Source organism: Astatotilapia calliptera, chromosome 22 (genome assembly GCF_964374335.1).
Source record: "Astatotilapia calliptera chromosome 22, fAstCal68.1, whole genome shotgun sequence".
In the NCBI taxonomy this organism is placed as follows: domain Eukaryota; kingdom Metazoa; phylum Chordata; class Actinopteri; order Cichliformes; family Cichlidae; genus Astatotilapia; species Astatotilapia calliptera.
This window is the reverse complement of record NC_137442.1, coordinates 22,643,650-22,657,332: the sequence shown is the minus strand read 5'-3', so window position 1 is coordinate 22,657,332 and position 13,683 is coordinate 22,643,650. Positions and strand designations below refer to the sequence as shown.

The 13,683-nt window shown below is 43.2% G+C and overlaps 1 protein-coding gene across 1 annotated transcript; it reads left to right on the top strand.

Moving 5' to 3' along the window:
• Positions 1 to 3,096: 3,096 nt before the first annotated feature.
• Positions 3,097 to 10,165, top strand: LOC145423687 (uncharacterized). Its single transcript, XM_080296411.1, has 2 exons — positions 3,097 to 5,255; positions 9,665 to 10,165. Exon 1 carries the CDS (start codon positions 3,627 to 3,629, stop codon positions 4,917 to 4,919), a length of 1,293 nt encoding a protein of 430 aa, XP_080152537.1. The 5' UTR covers positions 3,097 to 3,626; the 3' UTR covers positions 4,920 to 5,255; positions 9,665 to 10,165.
• Positions 10,166 to 13,683: the final 3,518 nt, after the last annotated feature.

Below are 13,683 nucleotides of genomic sequence, written 5' to 3'. Positions count from 1 at the left end.
GGGTTTTGGTTTATTGCTGTGTGTGAATGCCAGAAGGTGGGTTCTGTTTACACGATGTTGCGTATGTCAGATGCTATTGTGTGTATTTGTTCCCTCGTGACTATGCTAATGTTATCTTATGCTAATGCGCTAATATGCTATGTAAGCTACTAAGCTAGTTAATGCTAATTATAAATCTTGTGTAATTATTGAAGTTGTTATAGATGTGAGTGTTGAATACAGTTCCTTGTGCTATCTCTGTGCTAGAATAATGTCTGGGCATGTTGAATGTTTTATGTGTGCTGTACTGATAGTTGCCTTATGTATCATTACTACAGACCACAGCTGAATAAATCTCTTAAACTTGGAAGCTGCCTCCGTGTTCTTTAACCGGAACACACCCACCATACCTTGCCGCTCTAAATCAAATCAGCTAAACTCCCGGAGACAACATTCTCTCCATTTATGGTCCTTCGAGCCGGATTAGAGTACTGATTAAGGTATGGAACAGACAGATATCCAAGCTGACTCAGCACCCCCACGTGTTTCGCAGAGACAGCGACGGCCACCTGCTTACCTAACCGATTATGAGGTTTCAACACTCCCTCTTGAGGGACAAACTCAAACCAAGCAACCGGCTACTGCTTCCCAGTGTTCACATAGTGGTAAAACACGCTCATCCCAGAGGAGCTCCAGCTCCAGATCCACAAGGGCATCACGCTCGTCGATAGGCAGATTGATAGGTTTGTAGCTTGAACCTATTCGCTGGAACGTTGAAGGCAATATAATTACACCGCAAGCAAGACACGAAGTAAGCAAAGTTCTTCATGTTCCTCGTGCACGGGAGAGAACCGGACAAACGCCGTTCCTTCGCTTGACCCCAGTTGCTCTCGTCCGTTCTCCCGTAACACTGCTCTTTTATTGAGGTTACATGAATATGCATAGGTTCATTAACATATGACGTACCTTGCCTTTGTGTGTGTGTGTGTGTGTGTGTGTGTGTGTGTGTGTGTGTGTGTGTGTGTGGCTTGTGTGAGGTCAAGATGTGACCCTGTGAAGACTCCCCAAAGCTGGTGCCAGGAGTCTAGCGGGTCCATCTGAACAAAAGGCTCTTATACTTAAAGAGATATACGTGTGTTTGCTATGCCATATATCAACAAAGAGAAGATACGACCTCTCCTAGGAGGTGTGTGATCTATGCCAGAACACTTTGTAGAGGAGTGAACGCACCCCCCCTCTTCATGCTACACAGAGTTGTTACAGACCTCCTAGGATGAGACATTCTTTCAATCTAAAAATGATTATACACCTCTAAGCATACATGGTTAAATATTTCTAAGCATACATGACAATCAACAATACAAAACCTAACACAGATTCCCTTCCCACGCCTTATCAGACCTGGAAACAGCCCAGCTCGAAGAGCGAGTAAAGCAGGTGGAACTTGAGGAATTCCAACAGCACCTAGAAGAGGATCAACAAGTCGAATATGAATGTCAACGACTTCAAGCTCAAGCCAGAGAGGCCCAGCAGCTACAGGAAGAAGCCATTAGAACTCAAGAGTCATTGAGCAGAGAGCTGGAGAGGCGATGACAGCTAAAGAAGAGGGTAAACGAGTTGGAGATAGCCAAGATGGTTACTTCTCTCCTTAAAGAGAAGGCACATGAACCCAGTGGTTCCAGAGTCTCACCATGCCCATCGGAGAATAGTAATTCGAGCACCCATGCAGCTCTACCTTCAGTCGGTCCCATGGGTCAGCCTCCTGTACCGCTAGTCGCTCCACCCTCAGCACTTACTGTGGCTCAGCCTCCAGTGCCTGTGGTAGCTCCACCTCCAGTAACCATGGCCTTGCATCCATTGCATACTGTTCCAGCTGGACCTCGGTCTACTACCTTTGCACCTGATATCTCTTACCAGGCATCTACTCCACAGAGAGGAGACTTGTCAAAGACCCACAGCGTGCCGAAGTGTATTGTCAGGAGATTCAGAAGCTGGAGAAGTTGGGCTATGTAGCTGTGGTGCCACATGAGATAGCTAGAACCACTGCAGAATCCTGGTTCATACCTCACCACATGGTGCGACACAATAACAAGGACAGGATCGTCTTTAACTGCTCTTTCCAGTACGAAGGGAAGTCCCTCAACTCTATTCTCCTCCCTGGACCTGCCCTAGGTCCATCTTTGCTAGGAGTTCTTCTTCGGTTTCGACAGTTGCTGTGAGTGGCGACATCAAAGGTATGTTCCACCAGATACGCCTGTTGCCAGCAGACAAACCAGTGCTGCGCTTCCTCTGGCGGGACATGAAGAGGAATGAAGAGCCGAAGATCTATGAATGGCAAGTGCTACCATTTGGCACTACATGCAGTCTTTGCTGCACCATCTATGCACTGCAGCAGCACATCCGGGACACTTGTAGGTCCAATCATGACCTCGTCGATTGTGTAGAGCAGTCGTTCTACGTGGATAACTGTCTGATAACTCCGCAGCACCCACTCCCAAGAGGAGGCTAGTCGACAGTCTGCGCCAGCGGCTCCACACCGGGGGCTTTGAGATACGTCAATGGGCCAGCAACATTCCTGCTGTCATTGAACATCTTCCATCCAATGTCAGATCTGAGAGTAGTGACCTATGGCTCTCTCAGTCTAGCACGGACCTTTGGGAGCCAACTCTGGGATTGACATGGGATTGCCTTCGTGACTCCTTCAAATACAGACATCGACTGGGGGAGAGAACTGAACCCACACTGAGGAACGTCTACAAAACACTTGCGTGTCAGTATGATCCGCTAGGTTATATAGTACCGTTCCCCACACGGGCCAAGATTCTGGTACAGGATCTTTGGAAGGACCAGCTCGGCTGGGACGACGCGATCCAGCCACCTAGCCTTCGTGACAGATGGCTTGCCTGGGAAAAGGAGATTCCTGATCTTATCCAAATGGAAATCCCCAGATGTTATGCACCAGCGTCTGCTGATTCATCTACTTCGAGCAGAGATCTTCACATCTTTTGCGACGCTTCCAAGAGAGCATATGGGTCTGTCGCTTACCTGCGGACAGAAACTGCTCAGAAGGAAGTCTATGTTGCCTTTGTAATGGCTAGATCCCGAGTGGCTCCAAAGAAACAGTTGTCCATGCCACGGTTGGAGCTAACTGGTGCACAACTAGCTGGTCTCCTTCAAGCTGAGCTCACGCTGCCCATTTGAAAGGTTATTCTGTGGTCGGACTCTACTACCGTTCTCCACTGGATCAAGTCAGAATCTTGCACCTATAAAGTTTTTGTGGGCACGCGGGTGGCAGAGATCCAGAGTCTTACAGATGGGAGTACCTGGAGATATGTGGATAGCGCGAATAACCCCGCTGATGACATTACCCGGGGCAAGACCTTGAAGGAGCTCTCACGACCACACCGGTGGCACCAAGGCCCTGAGTTTTTACGTCAATCCGAGGAACATTGGCCGACCAGCCCACCAGTATATCCAGAGCCAGAGGATGGTGAGCTGAAGAAATCACATTTCTGTGGACAGGTTAGGGTTAACGCCTGCCCTCAACTTCCTGAAATCAGAAATGAAGACAACATGGGGCGGCTGACCCAAATTCAAGCTCGCACAGTGAAGCAGATGATTACATCAAAGCTGAGAAACTCCTCCTGATGAAGGCCCAGTCAGAGTCATTCCCAGATGAGGCTAAGGCACTCAGGTCTGGCAGACCATTGCCAACCAACAGCCGTTTGAACTCCTTATCACCCGAATATGATAAGGATACGGAACTCATCAGAGTTGGTGGAAGGTTACGAAGAGTTGAGCAGCTGGAGCTAGACACCATCCACCCGATCATACTGGACCCAAAACATCCTCTGACTAAGCTCATCATCCAGGATTTTGATGAGACCCTCCTTCATCCTGGAACAGAAAAAGTGTTGGCTGAACTACGTCGCCGGTTCTGGATCCTCCGAGGGAGGGAAGCAGTCAGACGGTATCAGAGGGACTGCAGGCACTGTCAGGCTTGGCGTGCCAATCCTTCCATTCCAAAGATGGCAGATCTGCCACCAGCTCGTCTGCGTCTGTATAAACCACCCTTTTACTCGACTGGAGTCGATTGTTTTGGACCCTTTACTGTGAAAATTGGACGTCGAACAGAGAAGCGTTGGGGCATAGTCTTCAAATGCATGACGACCCGTTGTGTGCATCTAGACCTCCTCGAGAGCCTTGACACTGACTCCTTTCTGATGTCATTAAGGCGCTTTAATGCCAGAAGAGGCAAACCCTTTGAGCTCCTGTGTGACAACGGGACAAATTTTGTCGGTGGAGCCCGAGAGCTCCATGAGGCCTTTGAGACCATGGCGCCTCAGTTGAAGGAGCGTTTGGCAGAGCAGCAGATTGCTTTCCGTTTCAACCCTCCCAGTGCTCCTCACTTCGGTGGCGCCTGGGAGAGAGAGGTCAGGTCCGTAAAAACTGCTCTTAAGGTCGTACTCAAGGAGCAGACGGTCCCTGAAACTGTGCTTCGTACGGTCTTTGTGGAAGTGGAAGGCATTGTAAATGCTAAGCCTCTCGGCTACGTCTCATCAGACATAGCAGATCCAGACCCCATCACACCTAACATCCTGCTGATGGGACGCTATGATGCATCACTCCCTCAAGTGGTTTACAATCCCAGTAACCTTATTGGGAATCGCAGATGGAGACATAGTCAAGTTCTTGTCGACCATTTCTGGTCCCAATTCATCCGTCACTACCTGCCTAACTTGCAAGAGAGACAGAAGTGGCAGAAGGATGCGGAATGCCTCAAACCGGACCAAGTGGTGCTCATAGTTGATCCTCAGCTCCCAAGAGCTTTATGGCCTGTTTGTAAGGTAACGACTACTTACCCTGGAGCTGATGGACGCATCCGGACTGCTGCCGTTAAGGTCAAAGATCAAACGTATATTCGACCAGTAGCCCGCTAGGTCTCACTCCCTATGCTTGAAGATGATAAGGATCCACGTACCTGAGTGGCCTTCTACCTTGGATTCGGGCGGCTGTGTTAGAAAGCCCACTGTTTACACATTATTTGCTTGGTTGAAGTGTTGTGGTTTGTTTATAGATAGTGTTTGCGCTGTGGAAATTGATATGTCCTACGTCATTGAACTCACCATATCTATGCTGACGCTCCTTGAATGCACCACTCTGTGCCATGTGCTGCTAGTCTGCCTTGTAGCTGCTGATAGCCAAGCATTGCTCCTTGTGTCCTCTCATCAGCATTTCGTGGGTTTTGGTTTATTGCTGTGTGTGAATGCCAGAAGGTGGGTTCTGTTTACATGATGTTGCGTATGTCAGATGCTATTGTGTGTATTTGTTCCCTCGTGACTATGCTAATGTTATCTTATGCTAATGCGCTAATATGCTATGTAAGCTACTAAGCTAGTTAATGCTAATTATAAATCTTGTGTAATTATTGAAGTTGTTATAGATGTGAGTGTTGAATACAGTTCCTTGTGCTATCTCTGTGCTAGAATAATGTCTGGGCATGTTGAATGTTTTATGTGTGCTGTACTGATAGTTGCCTTATGTATCATTACAACAGACCACAGCTGAATAAATCTCTTAAACTTGGAAGCTGCCTCCGTGTTCTTTAACCGGAACACACCCACCATACCTTGCCGCTCTAAATCAAATCAGCTAAACTCCCAGAGACAACATTCTCTCCATTTTACTACCGATATATAACACTGACTGGCTGCTGTCACTGAGGAAGCTTGCAGATGGAATCCCACACCATTAAGCTCCCAGCGCACAGTTTTTGTGCTGATGTTAATGCCACGGGAAGTTTAAAACTACTTATTGATTCAATGGATCACTGTCGACCATACACCTCAGCATTCATTTGGTTCCCAAGCTACTGTGGTTTCTGAACATTTTCACACTGCAGTAAGACCACTTGATGTTGATGGTGAAAAATCCAGAAGGAAAGAAATATGACAAACTTAGTTGCTTCAATTGTGACATCCCATTATAGTCCCACACTCATTCAGTACGTTCTTTACACCAAGCCACTCCTTCATTAATGCTTGCATGCTTGTAATACAGTGTAAATATTTTTCACAATTTAACTAAATCCCAAACAAGTAAAAGAAGAACTCACGTGAGACATGTGGAGATCTTGAGACATCTAAGTCATCATCTTGAGGGTTGCTAAAAAAAATTGGAAACATGTATTAAGGTGGCCATACTAGAATATTCAATTATCGCTTCTGAATTTTATTTTGCTCTTCTGACGTAATAGTTTTACAATTTAAAAAAAAAAAAAAAAACCATATCACTGACAGAAATTAATTCATAAATCAATATGTTTATTTAAGGGTCCCTCTCAAAAACCCATGGCAATGGATCAGCAGGAATGATATGTTCGTTAAAAACTTTGTTAGTATGTGCACAAAAATCTCAAAACTATACAAATTTTAAACAGAATTGCAAAAGAAGAAATAGAGACCCCCAACATTATGCACAGTATAAGGCATTCATGCAATGGCATCTTTTTTCCTGTTTGTTTCATCCTTTCAAAGTTACTTACATTGCAACCATTTATTCTTCATCCAAGGCATGAGCCAAGGTGAACGGTGAGGCCTTGGCAGAGCTATACTTTCAGTGCCGTTTGTCTGTATGTCTGCAAGATTATGCAATAACTCAGCCAAAGGAAGAAACCATTAAATTATGCGTGGATCCAGGTCACTTACTTTAAAATTACAAAACGAGGCACTGGCCTTGGTTGAGGATGTGCTAACAAAAAAGCCAGCTAAGCATAGACGGCACAGTTTTAATTGCAAAAACAAAGCTTTTCCCCTTATCCTGGCAAAAGAAGGGAGTAACATCTGTAGCCATGGTAACAATATACAAAGACACAAATAGCTGCAGGATGGCATGAAAATTAAAAACTTCAAGATTATACAAAAATGTAATTAAGCAGCACTAGAACAAAAATGGCTTTACTTTTTATTGAAATATAGTCTAAAACGTGAAATGCTAAAATTTTAATAAAACTAAAACTTTTTTTACCCCAAAGAACTTAAACTAAATCAGTATAACTTGCTTTAATTATGACTGCTCAAATACAGGCACACAGTATTCTGTACACACTTTTCACATGATTAATTGTGGTGGAAAGCACTGCATTTTTATTTAACACGCAGCATGATGTATAATGTGTGTATTGGTGTGCAACTGTTGGTGAAAACTAGAAACAGAACGTGTTTATACTGATAGTGTCTCTTGTAATTACCAAGCACAAACACACAAACAACAACTTATCCAAAGTTTTAATTACATGACAAATGAGTGTAATTTTCAGAGTCACAGAAGAAAATAAGTGTCTGACTTCTGTAGCTTCATTAATCTTTATAAGCAAAGGTATTGTTTTTATAAACACATATAATTAATACCCTGCTGATAGAAACGCCAGCACTTTGACTCTGACAATTATTTGATGCTGCTTTAAAAATGTTTTCAACCTTAAAATATTGTAAAAACGTAGTATTTTGAAAAAAGAAATCATCTGATTTCAAAGTGCTTTTTTACCAGTACAACCGAAACCTATGTTAAAAAGAGGAGATTTATGAGTTTCTGATGTGACTCCAGACATGCTCCCAAAAGTATGGGGTGAGTTTAACTATCGTATGAAGAATATGACATGCATCTCGATGAGAAAACACTGGGCACTTGCAAAGATTCCCATATGGAAAAGATATATATAAATCTTATAAAGTTTGTATCTGTCTTGTGTGAAACTTGTATGAAAAGCATACAAGAGTGAAAAGAGATACAGTGGGGCAAAAAAAGTATTTAGTCAGCCACCGATTGTGCAAGTTCCCCCACCTAAAATGATGACAGAGGTCAGTAATTTGCACCAGATGTACACTTCAACTGTGAGAGACAGAATGTGAAAAAAAAGATCCATGAATCCACATGGTAGGATTTGTAAAGAATTTATTCGTAAATCAGGGTGGAAAATAAGTATTTGGTCAATAACAAAAATACAACTCAATACTTTGTAACATAACCTTTGTTGGCAATAACAGAGGTCAAACGTTTACTATAGGTCTTTACCAGGTTTGCACACACAGTAGCTGGTATTTTGGCCCATTCCTCCATGCAGATCTTCTCGAGAGCAGTGATGTTTTGGGGCTGTCGCCGAGCAACACGGACTTTCAACTCCCACCACAGATTTTCTATGGGGTTGAGGTCTGGAGACTGGCTAGGCCACTCCAGGACTTTCAAATGCTTCTTACGGAGCCACTCCTTTGTTGCCCGGGCGGTGTGTTTTGGATCATTGTCATGTTGGAAGACCCAGCCTCGTTTCATCTTCAAAGTTCTCACTGATGGAAGGAGGTTTTGGCTCAAAATCTCACGATACATGGCCCCATTCATTCTGTCCTTAACACGGATCAGTCGTCCTGTCCCCTTGGCAGAAAAACAGCCCCATAGCATGATGTTTCCACCCCCATGCTTCACAGTAGGTATGGTGTTCTTGGGATGCAACTCAGTATTCTTCTTCCTCCAAACACGACGAGTTGAGTTCATACCAAAAAGTTCTACTTTGGTTTCATCTGACCACATGACATTCTCCCAATCCTCTGCTGTATCATCCATGTGCTCTCTGGCAAACTTCAGACGGGCCTGGACATGCACTGGCTTCAGCAGCGGAACACGTCTGGCACTGCGGGATTTGATTCCCTGCCGTTGTAGTGTGTTACTGATGGTGACCTTTGATATTTTGGTCCCAGCTCTCTGCAGGTCATTCACCAGGTCCCCCCGTGTGGTTCTGGGATCTTTGCTCACCGTTCTCATGATCATTTTGACCCCACGGGATGAGATCTTACGTGGAGCCCCAGATCGAGGGAGATTATCAGTGGTCTTGTATGTCTTCCATTTTCTGATGATTGCTCCCACAGTTGATTTTTTTCACACCAAGCTGCTTGCCTATTGTAGATTCACTCTTCCCAGTCTGGTGCAGGTCTACAATACTTTTCCTGGTGTCCTTCGAAAGCTCTTTGGTCTTGGCCATGGCGGAGTTTGGAGTCTGACTGTTTGAGGCTGTGGACAGGTGTCTTTTATACAGATGATGAGTTCAAACAGGTGCAATTCATACAGATAACGAGTGGGGGACAGAAAAGCTTCTTACAGAAGACGTTACAGGTCTGTGAGAGCCAGAGATTTTCCTTGTTTGAGGTTACCAAATACTTATTTTCCACCCTAATTTACGAATAAATTCTTTACAAATCCTATCATGTGGATTCATGGATTTTTTTTTCACATTTTGTCTCTCACAGTTGAAGTGTACCTCTGGTGCAAATTACTGACCTCTGTCATCATTTTAAGTGGGGGAACTTGCACAATCGGTGGCTGACTAAATACTTTTTTGCCCCACTGTATAAGACCCCTTGAAAAATTATATAAATGAAACTTGTATGTTTTGGATACTTACTAAAACAATATATGAAAGTAATGAGAAAGTGGCCACTTTCATGAGTAAATCATACAAGCCTTATATGATTCAATATATGAAGTAGGCCACATCTTATGCAAGTCTCTTATAAGTTTTTTCTATTTCTTTTCCATATGGGTTGTAAGTGTTGTATGTAAAACTGTCAGGACCCGGGCTCTCCATTGGATTCTATTTCTCTGTTCATTTCTCTCTCTCTTTGCTTTGTGTTCAAAGTCATCTGTGGACGGGACTCCTCCTGAGTCTCACCCAACTCACCTGTGGCTGGTCCCCACCTGTTGAAGATAAGCAATCATGGGCTCTTACTTAAGGTGTGGATAGACTCATTGATCTATTTTGGTAGTGAAACCCTGGCTCCTACATCTCTGTCATCTCCACAAGTGATTTCTCATTCACTCGACATGTCTGGAGACATGTCGAGTGAATGAGATCGGATTGTGTGGAGTGGCTGCTGGTTTGGTTTGCAAGTTGGAATCCCTCCAAGGTGATCCCCTCGAGCCCCCTTGGAACCACCTCCCTTCCTGGGTGTTTTCTCACCTGTCTTTGTTTCCCAAAAATCGTCTATCTGTACATGAACACTTTGAGCTGCCTTTGTGAGCCCTGCCTACTCACCCAGTGCCTGACGAGACAAAAACTTTATATTCAGCCATGTATTTTAAAATTTACTACAATTTTCTGTGTTCATTACTTTAAATAAAACATAACCTTTTGAAACCAGATTATTGTTTTTGACAGAACCTGACACAAGTTAACAAATGTGTATTTGCATTTATTTTGTATTTACTTATTTATATTACTTACTCGGGTTTACTAAGAGCATTGTTATGCAAAGATCCAACGAGCCAGAAAAGAAAAAAACAAATGGAATTCCCAATCCATCCAAAAAATCCAGCTCCAGTTTTGGCAATCTGTGTATCTGTGCCAGTGTGTTGCACACATAGGGTTTATGGATGCAGGCCACTAACCAAACTCCTAAGCCTTCTTATGGGCTAAATAAATATAACAAATAGGGTAGTTTCTGGCTACAGAAGATCAAGATGGAGTTACCATAAGACTAAGCTGGAGTTTTAAAATAGGATCACTTTTCAAAGAAATGTCTTCAAGCATTACTTCGGCACACCCAACAAATAATCCTTGTCCTCAATTCCTCCAACATCTTCAATTTCATAACTGCACGAGCAATCAAAATCTTAAGTGTCTCAACAGCAAATTATTGCTGCAAAAACAAGATGATTTGAGAATAACAACAGCAGTATTTTAGCAGGTGTGGTGGATGAGCGCACTCTAATTAGGGCAGGACACCAGGAGATTGATGTGGAGACAGATTGAGCCACCTGTTCGTTTCCTCAAAATTTCCCATCTCCAGTCCTTCTCAGCATCCCCTCTGCAATCACAGGCAAGGTTAAGATATTCAACTCTAATGAAAATCAGAAAGCTGACAACACGTCAAGCTGTATTTTATCAAGCTGTGTCATATTCCATCATATCAGCATAAAATCAACTGTTTTTTGACCTTTCTGGCACTGCTACAGCACGACTTTGCCAGACAAGTTAGAGGAAAAAATTAGACTTAAACTGGGGGAAACTGAGTTAGTGAGTGTATTATTTTAACTGCGGAGAAAAAATAACCTTGTCTGTTTTGACTGAAGGCAAGGAATTAAAAAAAAAATGTCAATATTATTAGAATAATGTTCCCAAAGGTTAAACTTTTCAGTGAAGAAAAGAACAGGTAACACTATAGCAAACAGCTCGATAACACTATGTTTAGTAACATAACCTTAGCTTAGCAGAGTCATATATGATAATGAATGAAAGTGTCACCAGCACCACCATCGTTACACTGACGGTTCTCTCTTACATTTCACAGAAGAGGTGGCCCAATAATGCAGGTGGTGAAAATTAAACTTTCACTCACGTAACACACACAGAGATTCATAGTTACACGTTTTATAAAAATAAAAAAATAAAAAGATGACAGACTACTGCAAAAACATGCTAGTTGTTTTGATGGCTTTTGAGTAATGGGAGTGGATTTTGAACTGCTGAATCCCAGGAGTGGGCACTGTACTCAGTACAACTAGGCTGCTTTGCTAGCTAGGTGAAGTAATAGTAAACTTCAAAGTAAACACAAGAAATAATGTGATGCTAATAGAAGTTTGATCATTCAAGTGTTTCCCACCCATATTTACATTTACAGAAGGCTAAACTAGTTAATCATTGATCTTTATATTTAATCATTATTATCTGCTCCACTAACCACTGTCTTTCCTTAGCTTTTCCTCTCCTACTTTTATTTTTTATTCATTTATCTTTTTTCCCCCACTGCAAATGTTTCACATATCCACTGCAATAACTTAAAGTTTGTGAGTGCTTTGAAGGCCCTCCAATGCCCTGGGCCCTGAAGCACTTGCCTGCCTCACCTGGTGTCAGTGAGCACCTCTGGTTCATGTTTTAAAGCTGATCATACATATCAAACTGATGGTAAATATATATATATATATATATATGTATATATATATATATATATATATATATATATATATATATATATATATATATATATATATATATATATATATAGACACGCACGCACACATTTGTGTGCTGTCCAAATTAACGCGTTAACACAAATTGATCCGCCATCACCGTCAACTTGGTCAACGTAATTAACGCATCTGGACTGCAAAATGGCTCAAAATCCCTGAAATGTGTCCGACAACGTATTTCGGGCAGTTTGTCCAAGTAGAGTTACCTTCGCACATGCGCAAATGGGCAGTTGATCTGGTAGTGACGGGCAGCTGAATCAATCAACTCATTATGGAAGATGATAAATGCACATCTGCCCTCTAGATGGGAAATTTGAGTATTAAAAAATAACAATAGTCAGCCGACAAAGTATTATCCACATTGTGCAGGAACGAATTTTCTTTTCACCAAAGCACTTCCAGGTTAAAATATCACATTGAGGCGAAGCATACGCTAGTCGGGGATGCTGCTAGGACTTTGGCTAACGTGTCACCCAGCTTGCGACAAAACACTCGCAGAGCATCGGGGACTCAGTAAGTCTACCTCGGAAATATTGACTGACACAATTGCCAAGCGGATTGCAAAAAACTGAAGACCTATTAATATCGTTGAGAACACGCACTTTAAATAGCTTTGGTTCCTTGTTTCAAGTGCCCCCCCCCCAAGAGTGACAGAGAGAGTGGATAAATGTTTACGTTGTTTTTTCTTAATATGAATGTTCAAGATGTTCAATAAACATGTTAAGTGCGTATATTTTCCCTTTTTTCTCGAGTCTGTTTGCTCATGCAAAATGAAATGCGATTAATATACAGTAATACATGGTTGACATCAAGCTTTATGCCAAGAGTGAACAAGACATCGATTCACTGATCCACATCACCAGAATATACAGCAATGACATCAGGATGTCATTCGGACTGGAGAAGTGTAGTCAGATGATAACAAAGAGAGGGAAGGTAGTCAGAACGGAGGGGCTCAAACTACCAGAAGGCAACATTGCAGACATAGAGGACAGCTACAAGTACCTGGGGATCCCGCAGGCAAATGGAAACCATGAAGAGGCCACTAGGAAAGCTGCAACCACCAAGTACCTGCAGAGGGTCAGGCAAGTCCTGAGGAGTCAGCTGAATGGTAAAAACAAGATCCAGCTATCAACAACTACACCCCACCCATGATCAGGTACCCTGCTGGGATAATAAGTTAGCCACAGGAGGAGAAAGAAGCCACTGACATCAAGACAAGAAAGCTCCTTACCATGCATGGAGGGTTTCACCCCAAGTCCAGCACTCTGAGGCTGTATGCTAAGTGGAAGGAAGGAGGTCGGGGACTGGTGAGTGTCAGCACCACAGTCCAGGATGAGACAACGAACCTCCACGAATACATCAGTAAGATGGCCCCAACTGACCGCGTGCTCAGTGAATCCCTCAGGCAGCAGAAACCCAAGAAAGAGGAGGGAGACGAGGAACCATCATGGAAGGATAGGCCCCTGCACGGTATGTACCACCGGCAGATAGAGGAGGTGGCTGATATCCAGAAATCCTACCAGTGGCTGGACAAAGCTGGACTGAAAGACAGCACAGAGGCACTAATCATGATAGGCACTAATCATGATATACTATATACATAATATACTGAGTGGACTTCCAGGTTATATATAACCTGGAAGTCCCGAGTTCAAAATGGGAGATGCCCCCAAGGGTGGTGGAGAA

What these genes read in the sequence shown, in the direction of transcription:
- LOC145423687 (XM_080296411.1), top strand. Translation starts at nt 3,627, where the DNA reads ATGAAGGCCCAGTCAGAGTCATTCCCAGATGAGGCTAAGGCACTCAGG.